At 44.2% G+C, this 24,550-nt stretch overlaps 1 protein-coding gene across 1 annotated transcript in view; it reads left to right on the top strand.

The window, feature by feature from the left end:
* The window catches only part of LOC122931865 (trifunctional purine biosynthetic protein adenosine-3-like), a 30,888-nt gene that overhangs the window by 5,096 nt on the left and 1,242 nt on the right, over positions 1–24,550 (top strand). Inside the window, exons 4-12 of the mRNA XM_044285919.1 lie at positions 5,807–5,925; positions 8,258–8,456; positions 10,499–10,753; positions 11,180–11,329; positions 13,620–13,823; positions 14,166–14,297; positions 16,378–16,508; positions 18,468–18,609; positions 24,265–24,368. Of these exons, the coding sequence (XP_044141854.1) occupies positions 5,807–5,925; positions 8,258–8,456; positions 10,499–10,753; positions 11,180–11,329; positions 13,620–13,823; positions 14,166–14,297; positions 16,378–16,508; positions 18,468–18,609; positions 24,265–24,368 (1,436 nt within the window). The remainder of the gene's footprint in view (positions 1–5,806; positions 5,926–8,257; positions 8,457–10,498; positions 10,754–11,179; positions 11,330–13,619; positions 13,824–14,165; positions 14,298–16,377; positions 16,509–18,467; positions 18,610–24,264; positions 24,369–24,550) is intronic.

Consider the following 24,550-nt stretch of genomic DNA (forward strand, 5'->3'; position numbering starts at 1 on the left):
GAAACTGAAAAATTTTAAATCACCAAATATGTGTCGGAGCACAATAAGAAAGTTTAGTTATGATTATTAAAAGTTAAGTTTTAGGTAAATTGGTAGGTGCAGGGAAAAAAAAGGTGTTAACAAGTCCAAATAGGACATGATCTTCATCTAAGTCACAATAGACAATCACAGTCTGCTTAAAGTAATAACACCCAAATAATTAAATGTTACCATGTTTTTATTGAACACACCATGTAAACATTCACAGTGCAGGTGGAAAAAGTATGTGAACCCCTAGACTAATGACATCTCCAAGAGCTAATTGGAGTGAGGTGTCAGCCAACTGGAGTCCAATCAATGAGATGAGATTGGAGGTGTTGGTTACAGCTGCCCTGCCCTATAAAAAAACACACACCAGTTCTGGGTTTGCTTTTCACAAGAAGCATTGCACAGAGCTCTCAGAAGACCTACGATTAAGAATTGTTGACTTGCATAAAGCTGGAAAGAGTTATAAGAGTATCTCCAAAAGCCTCGCTGTTCATCAGTCCACGGTAAGACAAAATGTCTATAAATAGAGAAAGTTTATAGGAGTGGCCATTCTGTAAAGATGACTGCAAGAGCACAGCACAGACTGCTCAATGATGTGAAGAAGAATCCTAGAGTATCAGCTAAAGACTTACAAAAGTCTCTGGCATATGCTAACATCCCTGTTAGCGAATCTACGATACGTAAAACACTAAACAAGAATGGATTTCATGGGAGGATACCACAGAGAAAGCCACTGCTGTCCAAAAAAAACATTGCTGCAGGTTTACAGTTTGCACAAGAGCACCTAGATGTTCCACAGCAGTACTGGCAAAATATTCTGTGGACAGATGAAACCAAAGTTGAGTTGTTTGGAAGAAACACACAACACTATGTGTGGAGAAAAAGAGGCACAGCACACCAACATCAAAACCTCATCCAAACTGTGAAGTATGGTGGTGGGGGCATCATGGTTTCGGGCTGCTTTGCTGCTTAAGGGCCTGGACGGATTGCTATCATCGAAGGAAAAATTAATTCCCAAGTTTATCAAGACATTTTGCATGAGAACTTAAGGCCATCTGTCCACCAGCTGAAGCTCAACAGAAGATGGGTGTTGCAACAGGACAACAACCCAAAGCATAGAAGTAAATCAGTATCAGTAACAGAATGGCTTAAACAGAAGAAAATACGCCTTCTGGAGTGGCCCAGTCAGAGTCCTGACCTCAACCCGATTGAGATGCTGTGGCAGGACCTCAAGAAAGCGATTCAGACCAGACATCCCAAGAATATTGCTGAACTGAAACAGTTCTGTAAAGTGGAATGGTCAAGAATTACTCCTGACCGTTGTGCACGTCTGATCTGCAACTACAGGAAACGTTTGGTTGAAGTTATTGCTGCCAAAGGAGGTTGAACCAGTTATTATATCCAAGGGTTCACATACTTTTTCCACCTGCGCTGTGAATGTTTACATGGTGTGTTCAATAAAAACATGGTGACAGTTAATTCTTTGTGTGTTATTAGTTTAAGCAGACTGTGATTGTCTATTGTTGTGACTTAGATGAAGATCAGATCACATTTTATGACCAATTTGTGCAGAAATCCATATCATTCCAAAGGGTTCACATACTTTTTCTTGCAACTGTATAAGGTTATTGTCTCTTTTCTTTATCCCTGAAAATAGATGTAAATTACTTCACCCTGGTGGAACCCATACGACGAACGACTCAACTTCAGATGCACAGCCTGGATCCACAGGTATGGCTTAAAGTTTATCACTCATATCAGAAACTGTATGATGACAATAGCAGAGATGTCAACCTAGAAAAGCCCTTCATAGTGTGATACTCCAGCATCTGTCTGTGACAGAAATGTGATATTTAGACCCCCTATATTAATATCAGACCCCAGACCAGATACACATATGTTCATTTCAGAGCCAGACCTGACATCCATATTAATATCAGACCCCAGCCAAGACCCCTTAAATACAGTCCTGATCAAAAGTTTAAGACCACTTGAAAAATGGCAAAAAAAATCATATTTTACATTGTTAGATCTTAACAAGGTTCCAAGTAGAGCTTCAACATGCAACAAGAAGAAATGGGAGTGAGACTAAACATTTTTTGAGCATTCAATTAATTGAAAATGACGATTAAACTGAAACAGGCTGTTTTTCAGCTGATCCAAATTTTAGGACCACATGCCTTTAAAAGGCCAAATTTGTGCAAAGATGTGGATTCATTGTAATTTTCTGTCAGGTAGTCACACGTTGTGATGGCAAAGGCAAAAAAACTCTCCCTTTTTTAACGTGGTCGGGTTGTTGAACTGCATAAGCAGGGTCTCTCACAGTGCTCCATCGCTGCTGAGGTGGGACGCAGTAAGACAGGGATATGGACCAAAAAAGTCAAGTGGAAGACCCCAAAAAATTTAATCAGCACTGAGCCGGAGGATCCAATTGGCTGTCCGTCAAGACACTGGACGATCCTCGACCCAAATTAAGGCCCTTACTGGTGCTGACTGCAGCCCCATAACCATCAGACGGCATCTGAGACTGAAGGGCTTCAAAAACAAAAAACGTCTTCAAAGACCTTGTCTCCTTGAACGGCACAGAACTGCTCGTTTGGACTTTGCAAGAGAGCACCAAACATGGGACATTCAAAGGTGGAAGAAAGTTTTATTCCCTGATGAGAAAAAATTTAACCTTGATGGTCCTAATGGTTTCCAACGTTACTGGCATGACAAGCAGATCCCAGCTGAGATGTTTTCTATGCGCCACAGTGGAGGGGGCGCCATAATGGTCTGGGGTGCTTTTTCCTTCAGTGGAACAATGGAGCTTCAGGAAGTGCAGGGGCGTCAAACGGCCGCTGGCTATGTCCAGATGTTGCAGAGAGCATTCCTCATGACTGAGGGCCCTCGTCTGTGTGGTAAAGACTGGGTTTTTCAACAGGACAACGCTACAGTACACAATGCCAGCAGGACAAGGGACTTCTTCCAGGAGAATAACATCACTCTTTTGGCCCATCCTGCGTGTTCCCCTGATCTAAATCCTTTGGGGATGGATGGCAAGGGAAGTTTACAAAAATGGACAACAGTTCCACACAGTAGATGGCCTTCATGCGGCTGTCTTCACCACTTGGAGAAATGTTCCCACTCACCTCATGGAAACGCTTGCATCAAGCATGCCGAAACAAATTTTGGAAGTGATAAACAATAACGGCGGAGCCACTCATTACTGAGTTCATGTTTGGAAGTTGGATTTCTGTTTTGGGGGGGGGGGAGGTGTGGTCCTAAACTTTTGATCAGCTGAAAAACAGTCTGTTTCAGTTTATTCGTTGTTTTCATTAAATTGAATCCTCAAAAAATGTTTTGTCTCACTCCCATTTCCTTGTTGCATGTTGAAGCTCTACTTGGAACCTTGTTAAGATCCAGCCATGCTAAATAGGATTTTTTTGCCATTTTTCAAGTGGTCTTAAACTTTTGATCAGGACTGTATAGTCAGACTCCCTATATTAATATCAGACCCATGCCAAGACCCCTTAAATATATTCAGACAACTATATTTATATCAGACCCCTTATATATATATACAGACCCCTATATTAATATCAGACCCCAGCTAAGACCTGTCACATTGAGTATGGTGTCTGATCTGCAGGCAGCAGGTTATAGAACAGGAGAAGCTGAGCAGATTGATGTGTAGATTTGTGGGAAAAGATTCAGTAAAACGTATATTTCATTGATTTAAATTCCTGCTCATTCTGGGCTTTGAAGTCCAGGAGGTGGACCTATCAGTGATTGGACAGCCTTCCCTCTATGACTGCGTATACAGAGATAGCTGTCAATCACTGATAGGACCGCCTCCTGGACTTCAAAGCCCAGAATGAGCAGGAATTTAAATGTATGTTTTACTGAATCTTTTCCAACAAAACTATATATCAGTCTGCTCAGCTCCTCCTGCTCTAGAACATAGCATCTGCAGATTAATTTGCATTTTGATGGTGAAAAGTTCCCTTCAAATATATTCAAATCCCCTATCCTATAATATCAGACCCTAGACCAGAAACCTACATCTATTTCAGACCCCAGACTAGATCGCTTTATTATTAGTAGCCCCTAAACCAGACCCCTAAATATAGTCAAACCCCAGATTGCCTAAATTAATATCAGACTCCTGACCGCATATTAGGGTTGAGCAAATCGGGTCCGGATTGCTGTATCCAAACCCATTTCTTTTAAAAACTTTGTTAAGAATACAGGCTCTGTCCTACTGTAAAATGTATTGTCTTCGTGGAGGTCTTTCCGAAGTTTCAGCAAATATCGTTAGACTTACTTCATCTCGCCTCGATCACGTATCACTTCGTTTATTTGCATAACTGTATCAAAATACCAAGCCGAACTCTGCTTCCTTAATTAGGCACAAAGCCCAGTTCAAGAATTTTTGTAACAAATTGTAACCCTTTCACTACCGGAGGTTTTTTTTGTTTTTTCATTTTTCTTCCCTATCTTCCTTGAGCCATATTTTTTTTTTATAATTCTGTTCACATAGCTGTATGAGGGCTTATTTTTGCGGGACAAGTTGTACTTTCTAATGCCACCATTAATTATGGCATACAATGTAGTGGAAAGCGGTAAAAAAAAATCCAAATGGGGTGGAATTGGAAAAAAAAAACACAATTCCTCCACCGTTTTACGGGTTTTGTTCCCATGGCGTTTCATTTGTGGCAAAACTGACCCATGCTCTTTATTCTCTGGGTCAGTATGATTACAACGATACCCCATAAGTATACGTTTTATATGTCCAAATAGTGTAAAAAAAAAATTTTGTACTATGCCAGGATTAGCTGAGCGGAGCAGCTCCTGCTTCTAAGAGACATGCAGGACTTATAGCTTAGCGGAGCAGGCAGAAGCAGGAGCTGCTCCGCTCAGCTAATCCTGGCATAGCACATAGTACAGGGTACCCATGTGCTATGCCAGGAGTTAGTAATCCTCCGGGGGGCACGGGCAGGAGCAGCAATGTGCGCTCTTGCCCGTAATCACAGCGCTGATGCTGCCCATTCATAAATTGCACGAAGCGAGAATTGAGTTTTAAGCGCACAGGGAATGGTGCACTTCAGGGAAGTTAAAGTATAAGAGAAAATGCTAAATTAATAAAGAAAGTTTATTAGAAATAGTTTTATTAGGGCATTAGGGACATCATATCAAAAATTGTTACAAAAGTTTAGTTTAAGGCAACCCACTGGGGCTGAAACCATCATGACCAGTGGCTCCCTCTTCATAGACTGGTGATGCACCCTGTGCGACCATACAGGTTACACACCCGAGGGCAGACTTTACCCCCACACATGGCTGAAAAAAAATTACTATAGGGGCTGGACATACCACCGGGATAGGATGGGGGGTCTACACAGCTGTAGCATAGTAGAAGTGCCCAGGCTACACTGCTAAGCTGAGAGTGGGGCCTAGGGGGAAGATAGGGGTGGAGCTTAGCAGTATGATAGGGTGGGGCTTAGTGGTGTGATGGGTGGTGCTTAGCAGTGCAGTGGGGTGGAGCTTAGAATTGGGATGGGGACCCAAGCACATGACTTTGCTTAGGCCCCTGTAAACACTCTTAAAGGGGTTGTCTCATCTCGTCGTTACTAAGGACGGATTAGACCACTAGGTGGTCAGGAAACAGCAGAGCGGCCCGGAGTTGGGTGTCTCGTTAGCGCCCATTGTGATGCAATGCGACGAGCGCGGGGCGGCTGACTTGATGTGTTTCGGCATGCTTATCTTATCTGTCCTCTCTGTGATTTATAATTTGCAGTGATGGGAAGCGCTCATCAATCCCTTGGCAGGAGAGTTAGAGGCTTTGAGATAGACACGGCTCAGTACAAGGATCCGGTGTTCGTCTGCTGGTCCGGCAGCCTGGGAGACAAAGTCCAGGTGAGGGGGTGACACCTAGGAGCGTTTCCAGGCAGTCTACGGGTTTATGTTTGTAGAGGAACTTTGGACACTTTTTGGCAAGTTACAATGTAGCTTGTGTCCACCTTTTCAACCATTTTCAATACCTCTGCTTGCTTGTCATTGACTAGATTTATTCATATTTCTATTCAAAGGCTAAAAATCCCTCTTAAAGAGGCTATGCCATGACTCAAATGGGTCCATCTCCTCATTTATTGCTCCAGTTGCTCTACTAGATGTACTTCAAACTGGCAGATCAGGGGACATGTCCTTTCTGCTGCAGCTGTTGCCTGATCATAACTCAGGAGTGTGTCCTTTCTGCTGCAGCGTTCTCCCTGTCACAGCTCAGGAGGCGTGTCCTTTCTGCTGCAGCGCTCTCCCTGTCACAGCTCAGGAGGCGTGTCCTTTCTGCTAATAACACCAAAGAAAGAAAAAAGAGAAAATCTTCCAGCTCACCGCACCACCGCTCATGGTTCAGGCCACAGAAGTCCAAGAAGGTGCACAGGAGAAGCCGCTCTGGAACCATAATGTACGCACCCAAGGTCTAAAAGGGGACTAAAAATGACCAATAAAGTATGATGTTTTTAAGAAAGAATAGTTGGTGGATTCACTTTAAATAGTGTCCTTTCTGCTGCAAGTCTCTAACTATCACAGCTCAGGGTGTGTGTCCTTTCTCAGGGGGTGTCCTTTCTGCTGCAGCTCTCTCCCTGTAACTGTCCCACCTAAAAGCAGATATGACTGGTGGCAGCTGAAGGCGGGAACTGAGCATTAGCATACAGATTAAACACCAGGGGGCGACATTATAAGGAAGTAAAAATAATATCTAACAACTGAAGCAGAAAGTAAATTCCAAAAGTAACTCGTTATTTCATGCAGAATGAATAATGGTGGCACAAGTGGAGCGTTTAGAGCAGTGGCGTGTCGAGGGGGGGGGGGCAGTCCGGCTCTCAGGAGGGTGCCATAAGCAATGAGCGCTTCCATCAATACAGATGGCAGTCCCTTTATAAGATGCAGTGCACTCACTAGTCTGCAGGAGGAGGGGGAGAGAAGCGCTGTGAGCGCTATACAGTACTTACACCTCCTCCTGCTTGCTTTTCGCTGCAGTAGGTCAGGTGACTGCAGGGCCGGCTCTGAGAAGAGAAGATAGCCAGCATATGCTGTGAAGATACGAGATGTGCAGCACCTGAAACTACGGATACTGGAAGCCTGTGCTAGCATTTCTCCCGCGGTGTTGCTATCAGTGTGTAAAGAGTGGGAGAAGAGGGTTGCATTGACAATCCAACACAATGGGCAGCATATTGAACTCATGAAACTCATGAAAGAATAAAGTTACGTTAAAACAAAGCACACCATTGTTTTTCTTGTGAAATTCCCAATAAGTTTGATGTGTCACATGACCCTCTTCCTATTGAAAAAACAAAGTTGGATTCAAAATGGCCGACTTCAAAATGGCCGCCATGGTCACCACCCATCTTGAAAAGTTCCCCCCCCCCCCCCTCACATATACTAATGTGCCACAAACAGGAAGTTAATATCACCAACCATTCCCATTTTATTAAGGTGTATCCATATAAATGGCCCACCCTGTACTATGGAGGGGGCACAAAGGGCATTACTAGTGTGAAAGGGGCACAATGGGCATTTCTACTATGGAGGGGACACAGAGCCAGAGGGCATTACTACAATGAAGTGGGCACAGTGGGCATTATTACTGTGAAGGGGGCACAGTGGATATTAATACTGTGAAGTGGGCACAGTGAGCATTATTACTGTGAAGGGGGCACAATGGAGATTTCTACTATGGAGGGGGCACAGAGGGCATTACTAGCACAGTGGGCATTACTACTATTAAGGGGGCAAAATGGGCATTATTACTGTGAACGGGCACAATGGGCATTATTACTATGACGGGGGCACAGTGGGAATTATTATTATAAAGGGAGCACAATGGGCATTATTACTGTGAAGGGGGCACAAAGAGGGCATTACAACTGTGAAAAAGGCACAGAGAGGGCATAACTACGGTGAGAGGGCACAATGAGGGCATAACTACTGTGAGGGGGTAATTTTTTAAAAAAGTATTAGGGGGGGGGGGGCCTGAGAAAGGACCCGCCCCGGGTGCCAAATACCCTAGGCACGCCACTGGTTTAGAGAGAATTGACTGATACATTGAAACCAACCCTCAGCTATGTGAGCAGAATTAGGCCAAGAATGCAAACAATGGATGGCTCCATTCACGAACAGCAAGCAGAAATGTTGAAAACGGCAAAAAGTGAATACATGAAGTGCATTAGAGCATTCTGCTTTATTCTAGGCCGCCCTGGATTGTAATCTGCACAGGTCGGCCGCCCAGAGCCTGGTGACCACGTGCGTGAACCGTCTCCTGGCCCAAGGAGCTCAGACTCTGTTCTTTATGCCGGAGTGTGCTTGTGGCCAACTCCCAGCCGATGTGACCGGAGCTTTACAGGAAGGACTGGCATTGGGCTGCAAAATAACTGGGGCCAAATTACTAGGTAAGAGACAGAATTTCCACAGGTTCCATTATAGAAAACTAAAGGCGATTGCGTTATTTAACCCCTTAATTAACAACCAGGCCTGTTTGGGACCTTGAAGGGATTTTTCCAGATTTTTTTTTTTTTTTAATAATGGGCCGGGAGCAGGAACATGAATAAAGAAATACAAAACCATCAGTGACCACCAAATACGCCCTTTTGATGGCAGTCACTAAAGGACCTTAGGTCAGGCTGCTGCCTATTTTTTCCGGCGGCCTAGTCTAAGAGCTGCACGTGTCTCCCATGCCAGGAAGAGCAGGAGCTCTAATGACAGCCGGGCTCCTGTTCTAACAGCTTGGATCGGCATAAGTGCCATATTCCACGCCATTTAACCCCTTAGATGCCACAGTCAACAATGACATTGCGTTCATCATTGTGGCATTTAAGGAGCCTTATCTACTTCTGTCGACCTGTGCAACAGTGGCATACCCTGAACGAACTCCTTCTCTTACCCATGTGAAAACCCCAAACCCTTCATGCAGCCACCACTAGGTGGAGCTCAGTGCAAACAGAGTATTATAACTTCCATTTCAGTCAATGGTAACTGCAATTAATGCATAAATTCCTATGCACTAGGCTCCCCCTAGTGGTGGCTGTGGTAATAGATGGAAAGCCGGAGATTTATCATTGTATTCATGCTGATTGTCAAGCGTGAATACATTGATAAATATGGTGAGCAGAATGAGCGCCATATTTATGAAGCATCTGATTCTACTTGTTCTGACACAGAAGTCGGATAAACTGGTCCGGGGGTGACTTTTTTTTTTATTATAACTTTTTTTTTTTTATCAGAATTTTGTGTGCTTAATAAAATAAAAGATTCATATGTTAATTCATAAGAAAATGTCATCAGAATTTTAATAAGTAAAATCTAAAATCTGGAGAGTTGCACTTTTCATCCTGCATTGCCTGGGAGTGATTGACACACATGTACTGGGAAACTGGGTGGGGCGGGGGGTTATAATAAGGGCTCTTGCACACGACCGAATGTATTTTGCGGTCCACAAATTACGGATCCGCCAAAAAACGGATGACATCCATGTGACGTCCGTGTTACATCTGTATTTTTGCGGATCCATTGTAACAATGCCTGGTCTTGTCCACAAAACGGACAAGAATAGGGGATGTTCTATTTGTTTTGTGGAATGGCCATGCGGACACGGAATGCAAAAGGAGTAATTTTAGGTTTTTTTTCGGAACGGAAACAGAAAAAAATACGTTTGTGTGCATAAGCCCTAAGTCTAAGGGCTCATGCACATGGCTGTTGCCCGACTGTGGCCGTATTGCGGGTCCGCAATACACGGGCACCAGCCGTGTGCACCCTGCATCACAGATGCAGACCTTTACTTGAATGGGGTCTGCAATCCGGGAGGTACGGTGCAGAACAGAGGCACGGACTAGGGAGTGCTTCCATGGGTTTTCTGTCCCGTTGTGGGCCTGGCGTGCGTGGAGAAAGGGATGGGCCAGTAGGCCCATCTCATTCACCATTTTGTACGCCTGTTTTTTAGATGTTGATAATGGTCTAAATATAAGACAGCAAAGAAGCTGACTTACATTTAGACTGGCGCTGGATGCGCCAAAGTTTTGGAGAGGCCGGTACCTCTTCATAACTTCAGCAGAAACACCGCCAGCGATCGGCTTTTATTAAGACCGGCGTCCAAAACGGCGGTCTTAATAAATGTGCTCCTTAGGGTACTTTCACATTAGCGGCAGGGGAGTCCGGCAGGCTGCTCCGGCGGGTGAACAGCCTGTCAGATCCATCCTGCCGCTAGTTCACGTGTGCCCCCGGACTGCCGTCCCTATTGACTATAATGGGGGCGGAGTTCCGGCGGCAGCACGGCAGCGCATGGCTAGAGGCAGCCAGATTAAAAGTACTGCATGTTCACCCGCCGGAACTGCCTGCCGCTAGTGTGAAACTAGCCGTAATGTGTTAACGGGGTTAGAAATACTTGCCGATGTACACTAGACATGTGATCACTTTTTTATGTTTTTTTTCTTTTCAGAAAAAGACTTCACTCTGCCCCTCAGCGTATATACTGATGGGAGCTACCACTTATCCGGATTTGCCCTGGGAGTGGTAGAGCGGGATCACAGGTTACCACGTGCAGATCGGATGAGACCTGGCGACCTGGTTATAGCGATAGGGTCACCAGCATCCTACAGCAGCCACAACCTGTCTCTTCTAAAAGACCTCATGAAACGTCACTCCTTCCAATACACATCAGTACTGCCGACCAGTGGTGGCGTCACAGACTGGGGTACGTCTACCATAGCAGAAAATAATTTCCAGGCACACATCTGATGTGTCAGCAATTGTGGTGAAATAGATTTATTACACTAGGCATAAGACAAGGTAAAGGCGGGGGATCTGCCACGGGAACACAGAATTTTGGCCGCACACTGAGGGACTCAGAGGGTATCATTTGTCTGCAACAAAATCTGTGCTGCAGGTTCTTCCGTGGGTTTTCATGCGGGTCTTCTCTAGGTTCAGCACCATTTAATAGAGCTAAACTGCCAGTAGGCTCCGGTTGTGGCTTTGCAAGGGGTCCAAGCGGTGACTGTGCCAAGAATGGACCTGTACATTCTTGGCACGGTCTTGAAAGCCGAGTCACACATAATCCTCCATCTGAATATACCCCTTCAACAATGTTCTTCTATAATCTATCTACATCTCTCTGACGTAGGCGAAATGATAACGAACTCCATGGGATTTAGCCGGCCGGTTCTCCATGCTCTTCAGTCCGGTAACATCAACGCCTGTGTTCCTATTAGTGAGGGTGGACTTGTTGGAAGTATCCTCCACTACTTACCTGAGCACATGGGGATCATCATAGGTAAGGTAGACCAGTAGTTCTGAGAGGGGATGGGGTTAGTCTGTCAGTCATTTCTCAGGAATAGCTGGAGCCTAAGGCTACCTACACACGGGTACAGGTAAAGGTGCAGAAGATCCACGCAAATTTCTGTGCATTTTTTGCACCCAAACCTGCACACAAAAAAAACTAAAATTCTAATTGTGGTTTTTGGTGCCGATTTGATGTGGTTTTGCTGCAGATCTCGCTCTTCATTTAAAAAGGCTGAAATCTGCAGCTAAAACCACAAGTATAATTGTGGGTCAATATCCATGCAGAAAAAGATTTGTATAACCTCATACACTTTTCTAGTACTTTATCACACTGTGTTTTTTTCCTCACTGGGATCCGCACAGAAAACCCATGGATAATCCGCATTGTGCAGGCACCCTAAATGGTCGTCCCATCTCTAACCTGTACTTGGTGCGAAGGAAGCAAATATGGCGCCAATCACTAGTCACCGCTTTCATTTACTTGCCTGCAGTAGATGTGTCCTGACTGATCAGATTATTTCTATTGTATCTGACTTTCATGACTATGTCCCATAGGAGGAAATTCTGAGTTTTATGAAGGGCAGTCCCTCATCCTGGAGCTCCCTCAATTAGCCAAATTGGAGAATGTTTCCCTCTCTGGAGGACCCGACCCATCCATGTATGACAAGAACATCCCATTGGAAGCCAGCCCCTTATGAGCTGATTATTGAGATTTCAAACAGCGGAGCAACCAATGGTCAATTTATCATCTGAGGACCCTTCTAACAAAGAGGTCCAAAGTGGACAACCTCTTAGGGTAACTGCACATGATGCAGATTACAGGGGGTTTTTCTGCGGAAAAAATGCTGTGTAATAAATAGAGATGAGCGAATTTCTGCTTATGAAATACGTTCACACTTCATTTGTTAGTAAAAGGTGAACTGCATTGTGGATTCCGTTACCACGGATCATAACGCAATTCTATGACGGGATGCATACTGGAAAGCTTTTAGAGGCATTCCGTTATTCATTTAGTCATAATAGAAGTCTATGGGCTGAAAAACGGATTTGTCCCGTTTCCGTTATGCAGGAGAGGACCCCCCTGGAAATGGGACGGATCTGTTTTGCAGCCCATAGACTCCTATTATGACGGAATGAATAACGGAATGCCTCTTAAGGCATTCCGTTATGCATTCCGTTATAGAATTGCGTTATGGTCCTTGGTAACAGAATCCATAACGCAATTCACCTTTTACCAACAAACGAAGTGTGAACGAATTTTCCGCTCATCTCTGGTAATAAATTACCAGCAAAGTGTTACGAGATTAGGCAAATCTCATGTAACATGTCAATTATGTTTGTGGTTTTAGCTGCGGATTTCACTCTTTTTAAATGAAGGGTGAAATCTGCAACAAAATCGCATCAAATTTGCACCAAAAAACACAATTAGAAATTGTAGTTTTTTGTGCAGGTTTGGGTGCAGAAACGCACAGAAATCGAATCTGCACAGAAATTTTGTGCGGATCCTCTGCATGTCACGGCTCATGCACACGACCGTATGTATTTAGCGGTCCTCAAAAAACGTATCCGCAAAAAATATGGATGACATCCGTGTGCATTCCGTATTTTCTGGAACGGAACAGCTGGCCCCTAATAGAACAGTCCTATCCTTGTCCGTAATGAGGACAATAATAGGACATGTTCTATTCCTTTGCGGAACGGAAATACAGAAACGGAATACACACAGAGTACCTTCCATTTTTTTTTGCGGACCCTTTGAAATAAATGGTTCTGCATACGGTCTGCAAAATAAACGAAACGGACACGGAAAGAAAATACATTCGTGTGCATGAGCCCTTATCCTGCACCTGTGTGAAGATAGCCTTAAAAGGACAGATCATCCCAAAAGGATAAGCATGAATTATTATTATCGTCCAATACCCATCTCAAGTGCTCCACAGGATAGGGGATATGTTTAATCTGTGGGGCTATGACCACTGGATCCCCCACCAATCACGAGAACGAAGGTTTTGCTTCCTCCCATATAAATGGAGCGCCAGTTAAGCATGCGTATTGCCGCTCCATTCATCTCTATTGGACTGCCAAGAAGCAGCCGAGTACAAAACTTAGCTATCTGCTGCAGTCCAACAGAGATGGATGGAGAAGCAGCGAACATGTTCATCCAAGGAAACACAGGACCCCTGCTCTTGTGATTGGCGAGGGTCCCAGTGGTCAACCCCACCAATCTTGGCACAACTCCTTTCAATTCCCTAATGTTCCTGTCCTCTGCTTGTGATTCCCAGACGCTCTCTGTTGGAAGATCCCGGCTACCTTCTCCTGGTTATACGAGGAAGGAGAACTTTCTGCGCAGGAACTGGTCTACAACTTCAACTGTGGTGTAGGAGCTGTGCTCATCACTCAGAAGAATGCGGCCCAGAAGATCCTGGCTGAGATTCAGTATGGCGAGGAGGCATGGATGATTGGATCAATACTGCACCATCATTCAGGCTAGTTTTTCTACATTTTTTTTTTTTTAGATTACTGTGATTCTGTCCATCCATCATGTTCATGTTTACCCTCTCCATTCTTCCCCCAACCCAATGGCTTTCCACTGAGCCTAGGACAGTCACTAATGTGATTGCACCTAGACCTGGTCATAAAATGTACCAAATTTGGCACATTTAGTTTAAAAAACTTATTTTTGAAAAAAAATTCCATCAGCAATAATCCACTGCTTGTCACTGGAAGAGAAGCCGCTGATTCGTATCTGGAAGAAAGCAGCCATGTTTTCTATTCATGGACAACCCCTTTAATTAGTGTTGGATGATCATTTTTTCTTCTCTTCATAGATTCTCCTCGTGTACAAGTCAGACATTTTTTAGAAGCTCTAAAACTGAATAATTCCCAGCTATTAAAAAACAGAATTTTGTACAAATCACCTGCAAAGATCTCAAAGGTGGCCGTGCTAATATCCACTGCAGGTACACAGCATAAGTAACGCTTACGGTAATTATTGTGGGTCTTTTCATGCCCGGCAGCTTTCTCATGTTGTTTGTTTCAGATTACCATTTCCAAGATCTCTGATTACAGAAAATGAATGAAAACATTGACATAAATGTATGGTGCAGGTTCATCAGCAACAGCATACAGCTGACAACAACCTGGTCCTTACTGGTCATTTAACTCCTTAGGCCTCATGCACACAAACATATTTTTCGTCCGCATTCAATCTGCATTTTTTGCGGGCCGGATGCGGACCCATTCACTTGAATGGGGCCGCAAAAGATGCGCAAAGCACACGGTGTTCTGTCCAACACGTCCTATTCTTGTCCGTTCCGCAAAATGTGAATTGCACACGGCCAGTATCCGTGTTTTGCAGATCCACAATTTGTGGACCGGGAAAATGGCTATGGCCCTTATGTCTTATTCACACGTCAGTATTCTGGTCAGTGATTTCCATCAGTGATTGTGAGCCAAAACCAGGATTGGAGCCTCCACAGAGATAAGGTGTAAGGGAAAGATCTGGCCCTGTTCTGGGTTTAGATCCACACCTGATGGAAATCACTGACCAAACGCTGACTGTATGAAAGTGGCCTAAGCGATTTTACGAGGTTGGGGGCACCATGTCTAAGTCCTTTGGCATCAACGAGTCTGCCTATGTGCCTTTTAGGCCTTTCCATAATACACTGCAGTACCGGAGTAATGTATTATGTAACCGATCAAAGGTTCAATTCCCTTTTGAAATACTCAAAAAGAACAAGAAAGTTGGATCTAATTTACAGGACAATAAAAACCACCCGGGACCCTGTCGATCAGCTACTTGAGTAAGCGCTGTGGCCTCCTGTATAGTGGTTGTGCTTGGTATTGCAGCTCAGCCCGATTCACGTGAATGGAACTGAGCTGCACCTAGGCCATGTGACCGATAAACATGACGTCACTGGCCTAGGGTAAGCTGCGAGAAGGAGTAACGCAACCTCCCCAAACAGTTGATCGGCGGGGCTCCCAGATGTCGGACCCTCACCGATCAGATACTGATGACCTATACAGAGGATACTGGATAGGTTATTTGTATAAAAAAAAAACTAAAAAAACTCCTTTAGTTTTCTTACTCTACACGGTGGCAGCCCCCTCTTATTTTGCTGTGGGGCCTTATGCGTTATAGTTACACCCCTGGTTTTTCAACAACCGTATTGGCCCCTATTTTAATGTTAATGCTTTATCCCACAAGATGAATGATGCCAGAAGAAAGCCTAAAAAACAATGTCAGAATTGCTGTTTGTTTTTCATCCCTCCTCCCAAATATTAGGATTATACGTTAAAGCATCACTGAGCTTTCAACAATCTTTGCATTAATCAATTGTACAGAGCATGTACATGAAGAATAACACTATTTCTTGCCATTATATCACTTGTATCTGACATTTTTAGCAGTTTGTGCTTGCTAAAATATGTAGTTTGCAGTTCTCTCAGACATGGTGGGTGAAAACTAGCTGCCATCCACTGCATACACAGAAAGTAGAGGATCATCTCCTTCCTAACTATCTCACAGTTCCTCAAAAGCAGCCCCAAGATAATGGAGGACATTACAGAGGAGTGCTGACCTGTGTTTTTGTGAATTAAGCACTTGTGCGGAGCTATATCTTTCCTATGTAGCTGTGCAGTCTCTGTCTGTGCCTTTCTCCTCTGCTCCTGCTCAGTCCTCTCCCTCCCCTCACCATAGACTTGCATTGACACATGTAATAAGCAGAGATGATCTGTCCTCTGTCCTGGATGGTAAAAAGGGGATTTTACAAAGTGAAAGAGAAGAGAGGAGAACTAGACATTTCTCACTGATAAAACATATTACAAAGTTTCTTGTGGTCACTTGTACTATTGATTTGTGAAAAGTTAGTGACCATTTAATCAATATGTTGTCTGTATCCCAAAATTGGGCCAATGAAAGCCACAACAAAATGTTAAGGGATCGCCTACAAACAATGGCAAGTGGCATAAAACATGACATAGATGCCAAATATGGCTGTGTGCATTAGCTCTGTAAAAAACTTTCTCCAACTTTTTAAGGTCCTAAACTGAAGCTTCTGATGGACACTATTATAGAGCTGAGCAGCTGTGTGAGACTGTCCCTAATAATCTCTAATAAGAGCGCTGTGGAAGAAGTCAAGAAGGCTGCAGGAGCTGGGATCCCCACACGGGTAGGTCTTAAGGTGGCCATACACAAAAAGATAAAAGTTGGCCGGATTGGCTGATTTTAGGCATTTTGGCTGCCTGTCATTTGAAAAACTAGCGCAAACCATTTTTGGGATGACAGACTCTTGTCTGCCAAAAATGTAATGCTGTAAAGTTCAACTGTTATCAGCTGAAATTGTATCGTTATGGCATGACCAGTCAAAAAATATGGTCGTCCGCATGAGGCCTTCCTTACCTGCAAAATTGCTTGGCCACTTATTAACCCCTTAACATAATATGTCGTACATGTAAGTCATATGAATACAGGGTATGTATGGAGTGGGGTCATAAGCTGAGCCTGCTCCCTATGCAGCAAGCCGTGAGGAGCCAGAGCAGAGGATGGGAGTGGTAGTGGCTCTGACTATAGGATATGTCACAGTGGTTTCCCTCAGACCTTTGCTCCCTAGAGACAGTGAAGTGAGAGGAGGGGGCACTTCCAACAGTTGGGGATTCTGCCTGTTCATAGTTTGGGGTGCCCTTAATTATGGTGGTTTTATAGGTATCTGGCAGGAGGTTCAGTAGTGAAGTGGCCAGAGTATCGTGGGGTAGGAGTCGGGACATCAAGCCAGAGGTAGAAGAAGAAATTTCTCTTTTTACTTGAGTACAAAGAAGGAGTTGTAGTACATAATAATAATAATAATAATAATAATTAATAATAATCTGTACACAGTACAATTTATTTTCCCAGATAGCAAGCTATTGAGGCTGGCACAGTGGCAAAAAAAAGGCACTCTTGGTATGCAGTATGGCTAAAGTCTCTCCCTTTAGAATCTCTGGCTGGTAACTGTAATCTGGCAATTATGGCTGTAGTGTCCACTGCGGGATACAGGTCTTTAGAGGCACTTCTGGCCAGGATGTGGTTAAGTGTGATGAATGTCTTAACTGTAATCCCTCACAAGCAACAAACTCTGTATAGCTGTAGTCACGGGTTACCTTGCTGACTTGAAGGATTGACCATGCAGATTCTTCTTTATTTCTTGCTGTGGCAAAAGCAGTATCTTTTACAGAGATCTGTTAGTCTCTGGACCTTGAAGCCTAAGGAGAAGGCACACATGGACTTGCCTCCTCCTTCCTCACTCACTAGACTCCACTCTCCCTTTAGACAAGAAGCAGCACCATCTAACTCCTACCAAGAGGGGAGGAACAGGGTGGTTAACCCTGTCCTTGCCAACCATACCAGGTCATTCTGGGTGCAGATAACATTACATTACAAACCATTTGCAGATACCCCCTGTACTGGGGGTACTGCATATATTCGATGGGTGCCAACTTTGTTATACAGCTGAGACCCGACCCGCAGTGACCAGGATCAGAGATAACTCATTAAGTCCCTCGGATGACGTGGTCAGTGAGTAGGGGCACCCCTGTCTGTGTTACCATGTAAATCTTTCTTGCTATAACAGAAACAGTACCTTTTACAGAGGTCAGTTAGTCTCTGGATCCTGAAGCCTAAGGAAAAGAAACACATGGAACTGCTTCTTCCCTCCTCACCCACTAGACTAGACTCCACTCTCCCTCTAGAGTCTAGACAAGAAGCAGGACCATCCCACTCCCGACAAGAGGGGATGAACAGGGTGGTTAACTCTGTCCCTGCCAACCATACCAGGTCATTCTGGGTGCACATAACATTATATTACAAACCATTTACAGATACCCCCTGTACTGGGGGTACTGCACATATTCATTGGGTGCCAGCTTTGTTATACAGCTGAGACCAGCCCGCAGTAACCAGTATCAGAGATAACTCATTTAGTCTCTTGGATGCCGCAGTCAGTGGCTGGGGGCACCCCTGTCTGTGTTACCATGTAAATCTTATGTGCTGGATGAGAAACAGGGCAGTTTGGAAGATCGGAGGGGCCCCTTTAATGTGACTCCGCTTCTGTTGCAGATTTCAAGTGTTCTTAAGCCGTTTCCTCTTGTACCAGGTTATTGACCACACAATGTTTGGATGTCATTCTGAATTTGAGAACACGATGTGCAGAGTGTTGGAGGAATTCTTCATTGACCTGATCTGTCTCCCTGGCTCTGGATGGAATTTATCAGAACGATTTCCAATAAGATGGAGAGGTAATGGACACCGGGGTTTGTGTGAAATTAGAAAAAGCCGGCTTTTGTTATTTCAGGAAGAGCGCCAATCTTCTCCATGGTCTGACCCGCGAGCTGCACTATCGGATGTGGCCAGTGGACAGGAGTGGCACTGTTTCTGGTAAAATCGTTTTTTTAACCAAATGACTGCATTAATAATGGAGGGAAACCTACACGCCCCTAATGAGGCGTCATTGTACAACCTGCACCAACAACAATGAAAAGAGCATTTGAGCTTTATTTACCATCCACTGAACTGGGCATGTCCTTTCTACAACAACTCTCTCCCCATCACAGCTCAGGGGATGTGACCTTTCTGCTGCTGCTCTCTCCCTGTCACAGCTCAGGGGATGTGACCTTTCTGCTCTCTCCCTGTCACAGCTCAGGGGTGTGTACTTTCTGCTGCAGCCCTCTCCCTGTAACTGTCATGGCAGTAGATTTGGCTGGTGGCAGCTGAAGGATGAAAATTAGCCGGTGCAACCACCTCAGCAAGGTGGATAAGTAAAAGAACAAACAGCAAGTGGCGCTATGCAGAAATGTTATTAAATAGCTCAGCGGCTTATACAAAATTACATACAATTACATAAATATTTAGATCTGGGTGCTGGTTTGAAAAATGTAAGACATTTTTGTGGGACAATCCCCTTTAAATGACAATCCCTGTAGCCCAATGCCAGAACTGCAGTAGTAAAGCAGAACCAAAGTACATAGTAATATACAGAAAATGCATTCTTAAAGTCTTCAGACCCTTTCAATTTGTTCACATTTTGTTATGCTGTGGTCTGGTGCTGAAATAAAAAAAAATCCAGTTTTCTCCATTATTCTGCACTCAATGTCCCATTAATGGGAAAATAAAAAAAACAGCATGTTAGAAATCTTTGCTAATTTATTGAAAAGGAAAACCAAAAATATTGTATTGACTTAAGTCTTCAGACCCTTTACTCAGGGCTTAGTTGAAGCACCTTTGGCAGCGATTACAGCCTCCAGTCTTCTTGGGGATGATGGCACAAGGTTTGCACACCTAGATTTGGGGATTTTCTGCCATTCACCTTGCCTGTCTGCTGCGAAAATTGAAATGGCACCTTGACGACTTCTTTCAGCCACATCTCGTCTCTGTAGAATTTGGCAAACAGACACCTTTAGGTTTCTCACTTTTCCATCACCCTTCCCTGCCCCCTGTATTATAATATCCCCTGTAGTGCTCCTGTATTATAATGACCCCCACTTCTAATCGACCCCTGTAGTTCTCCACTTTGTAGAGCCCATACATGTGATGGTGCCGCCTAAAACCCAGTGGAGGAGGTTGCGATTATGTCACCGCTATCTATTGCGCTGTTCTACTACCACATTGGCTTCAGGCTTAGTGACCTGCAGCCTACAAAGGACAGGAGCCATAGGCTCTCATGCACTGCCGCAAACTGCCAACCCCAGAAAGGCAGGTTGGCCGCCGCCTGGGTCAAGATACTCATCTAGTCTCATTGCAGATGCAGCCCTGAATGTTCGATTGGGTTCAAGTCAGAGCTCTGGCTGGGCCACTCAAGAACATTCACAGAGTGGACCCTAAGCCACTCCTGTGCTGTGTGCTTAGGGCCATTGTTTTGTTGTTAGGTGACGCTTTGGCCCAGTCTGAGATCCAAAGCACTCTGGAAGAGGTTTTCATTAATATACTGTACTTTGTTCCATTCAGTTTTCTCTCAAGACTGACCAGTTTCCCTGACCCAATCATTGGAAAAGACCCCCACAGGATGGTGCTGCCACCACAATTTATCGTAGGGATCGTATTGATGAGCAGTGCCTGTTTTCCTCCAGACATGACACCTAGAATTGAGGCCAAAAATGTCACTCTTGATTTCATCAGACCAGACAATTTTGTTTCTCACAGTCTGAGAATCCTTTAGGTGTTTTTTTTTTTTTTTGCAAACTCCAGGCAACTTTCGCATGTCTTACGGGTAGGCTTATTTCTGGCTGCTCTACCATAAAGTTTAGATTGGTGGAGAGCTGCACTAATGGTTGACCTGCTGGAATTTCTCCCATCTGCACCCAGGATCTTTGGAGCTCAGCCAGAGTGACCATTATGTTCTTAGTCTCTTCTCTTACCAAGGCCTTTCTACCCTGATTACTTAGTTTGGTGGGGAAGCAGCTCTAGGAAGGGTCGTGGTTGTTCCAAATCTCTTCCATTTAAGGCTAGGGCTACACACCGACATTTTGTCGTACCAGTGTCGCTCAACAATTTTTATAATGGTAGTCTATGGTGTTGCACTGCGACATTCAAGATGGACTTTTCTGCGACTGTCGCAGTCGCATATTGCAGTGCGACACCATAGACTACCATTATAAAAATTGTCGCACGACATTAGGCCACTGTGCTCTTGGAAACTTTCAATGCAGCATAATTTTTTTTTTAGCTTCTCCAGATCTGTGCCCATAAAATCCTGTCTCTGAGCTCTACAGGCAGTTCTCTCTTCATGGCTTGGTTTTTGATCTGATGTGCATTGTCAGCTGTGAGACCTTATATAGCCAGAGCTGTGTCTTTCCAAATCAAGTCAAATCAACTGGATTTACCACAGGTGACTCATCATCACAAAGATTATGGAGAGAAATGGGAAGCCCCAGAGCTAAATATCAAGTGAGAAATTATAGTTTTTCCTTTTTAACCTCCTCCCGACCGCCTAACGCACGGATGCGTCCGGAAGGCGGTTGATTCATTCCTCCTGGACGCATCCGTGCGTCATCTCGCGAGAGGCGAGATTTCCTGTGAACGCGCGCACACAGGCGCGCGCGTTCACAAGAACGGAAGGTAAGCGAGTGGATCTTCAGCCTGCCAGCGGCGATCATTCGCTGGCAGGCTGTAGATGCGATTTTTTAACCCCTAACAGGTATATTAGACGCTGTTTTGATAACAGCGTCTAATATACCTGCTACCTGGTCCTCTGGTGGTCCCTTTTGTTTGGATCGACCACCAGAGGACACAGGTAGCTGTGTAAAGTACCACCAAACACCACTACACTACACCCCCCCCGTCACTTATTAACCCCTTATGAACCCCTGATCACCCATGATCACCCCATATAGACTCCCTGATCACCCCACTGTCATCGATCACCCCCCTGTAAGGCTCCATTCAGACGTCCGTATGATTTTTACGGATCCACGGATACATGGATCGGATCCGCAAAACACATACGGATGTCTGAATGGAGCCTGACAGGGGGGTGATCACCTCATATACACTCCCTGATCACCCCCCTGTCATTGATCACCCCCCTGTAAGGCTCCATTCAGACGTCCGTATGATTTTTACGGATCCACGGATACATGGATCGGATCCGCAAAACACATACGGACGTCTGAATGGAGCCTGACGGGGGTGATCAGGAAGTGTATATGAGGTGATCACCCCCCTGTCAGGCTCCATTCAGACATCCGTATGTGTTTTGCGGATACATGGATCGGATCCGCAAAACACATACGGATGTCTGAATGGAGCCTTACAGGGGGGTGATCAATGACAGGGGGGTGATCACCCATATAGACTCCCTGATCACCCTCCTGTCATTGATCACCCCCCTGTGTTTTGCGGATCCGATCCATGTATCCGTAAAAATCATACGGACGTCTGAATGGAGCCTTACAGGGGGGTGATCAATGACAGGGGGGTGATCAGGGAGTCTATATGGGTGATCACCCCCCTGTCATTGATCACCCCCCTGTAAGGCTCCATTCAGACATTTTTTTGGCCCAAGTTAGCGGAAATAGTTTTTTTTTTTTTCTTACAAAGTCTCATATTCCACTAACTTGTGTCAGAAAATAAAATCTCACATGAACTCACCATACCCCTCACGGAATCCAAATGCGTAAATTTTTTTAGACATTTATATTCCAGACTTCTTCTCACGCTTTAGGGCCCCTAAAATGCCAGGGCAGTATAAATACCCCACATGTGACCCCATTTTGGAAAGAAGACACCCCAAGGTATTCCGTGAGGGGCATATTGAGTCCATGAAAGATTGAACTTTTTGTCCCAAGTTAGCGGAAAGGGAGACTTTGTGAGAAAATACAAAAAAAAAAAAAAAAACAATTTCCGCTAACTTGTGCCAAAAAAATAAAAAAATTCTATGCACTCGCCATGCCCCTCATTGAATACCTTGGGGTGTCTTCTTTCCAAAATGGGGTCACATGTGGGGTATTTATACTGCCCTGGCATTTTAGGGGCCCGAAAGCGTGAGAAGAAGTCTGGGATCCAAATGTCTAAAAATGCCCTCCTAAAAGGAATTTGGGCCGCTTTGCGCATCTAGGCTGCAAAAAAGTGTCACATGTGGTATCGCCGTACTCAGGAGAAGTTGGGGAATGTGTTTTGGGGTGTCATTTTACATATACAAATGCTGGGTGAGATAAATATCTTGGTCAAATGCCAACTTTGTATAAAAAAATGGGAAAAGTTGTCTTTTGCCAAGATATTTCTCTCACCCAGCATGGGTATATGTAAAATGACACCCCAAAACACATTCCCCAACTTCTCCTGAGTACGGCGATACCACGTGTGACACTTTTTTGCCGCCTAGGTGGGCAAAGGGGCACATATTCCAAAGAGCACCTTTAGGATGTCACAGGGCATTTTTTTACACATTTTGATTTCAAACTACTTACCACACATTAGGGCCCCTAAAATGCCAGGGCAGTATAACTACCCCACAAGTGACCCCATTTTGGAAAGAAGACACCCCAAGGTATTTCGTGATGGGCATAGTGAGTTCATGGAAGTTTTTATTTTTTTTCACAAGTTAGTGGAATATAAGACTTTGTAAGAAAAAAAGAATAAAAAAAAAAAAATCATAATTTTCCGCTAACTTGTGACAAAAAATAAAAAGTTCTATGAACTCACTATGCCCATCAGCGAATACCTTAGGGTGTCTACTTTCCGAAATGGGGTCATTTGTGGGGGTTTTCTACTGTCTGGGCATTGTAGAACCTCAGGAAACATGACAGGTGCTCAGAAAGTCCGAGCTGCTTCAAAAAGCGGAAATTCACATTTTTGTACCATAGTTTGTAAACGCTATAACTTTTACCCAAATGATTTTTTTTTTTTTACCCAAACATTTTTTTTATCCAAGACATGTAGAACAATAAATTTAGTGAAAAATTTATATATGGATGTAGTTTTTTTTGCAAAATTTTACAACTGAAAGTGAAAAATGTCATTTTTTTGCAAAAAAAAAAATCGTAAAATTTTGATTAATAACAAAAAAAGTAAAAATGTCAGCAGCAATAAAATACCACCAAATGGAAGCTCTATTAGTGAGAAGAAAAGGAGGTAAAATTCATTTGGATGGTAAGTTGCATGACCGAGCAATAAACGGTGAAAGTAGTGTAGTGCAGAAGTGTAAAAAGGTGGCCTGCTCATTAAGGGTGTTTCAGCTAGGGGGGCTGAAGTAGTTAATACAAATTTCTAAAATTCTGTTTTCACTTTCTCAGTATGGGGTATTGAGTGCAGAATGATGGTGGAAACGAAAATGTTATTTTTTATTTTAGCACAAGGAGCAAAATAACAAAATGTGAAAAAAGGTGAAAGGGTCTGAAGACTTTCTGAATACACTGCAATGTCTAGTAGCTGACCTCACACTGCTGTCATTTTCTCAGGGAAGATTCTGAAACTGTACTCATCGCTTTTCCCATCCAAGAAAATGGACAAATCTCCAGCGACTGGATCAGAAGTTCACGGCTGCACAGTGAGCTTCATGCTTGTAAGTATTTTATAGGTGTCTTTTGACATGGGACACATTTATTAAGACCAGCGTTTTAGACGCCGGTCTTAAGCCCCTGCGCTGGCGGTGAATCGCCAAAGTTATGTAGAGGCGCTGGCCTCTACATCCACCGCCGATTCTAAATGCAAGACCGCTTCCTTGCTGCCGGTCTGTTGACTTCC

This window comes from Bufo gargarizans, chromosome 3 (assembly GCF_014858855.1).
Source record: "Bufo gargarizans isolate SCDJY-AF-19 chromosome 3, ASM1485885v1, whole genome shotgun sequence".
NCBI lineage: Eukaryota > Metazoa > Chordata > Amphibia > Anura > Bufonidae > Bufo > Bufo gargarizans.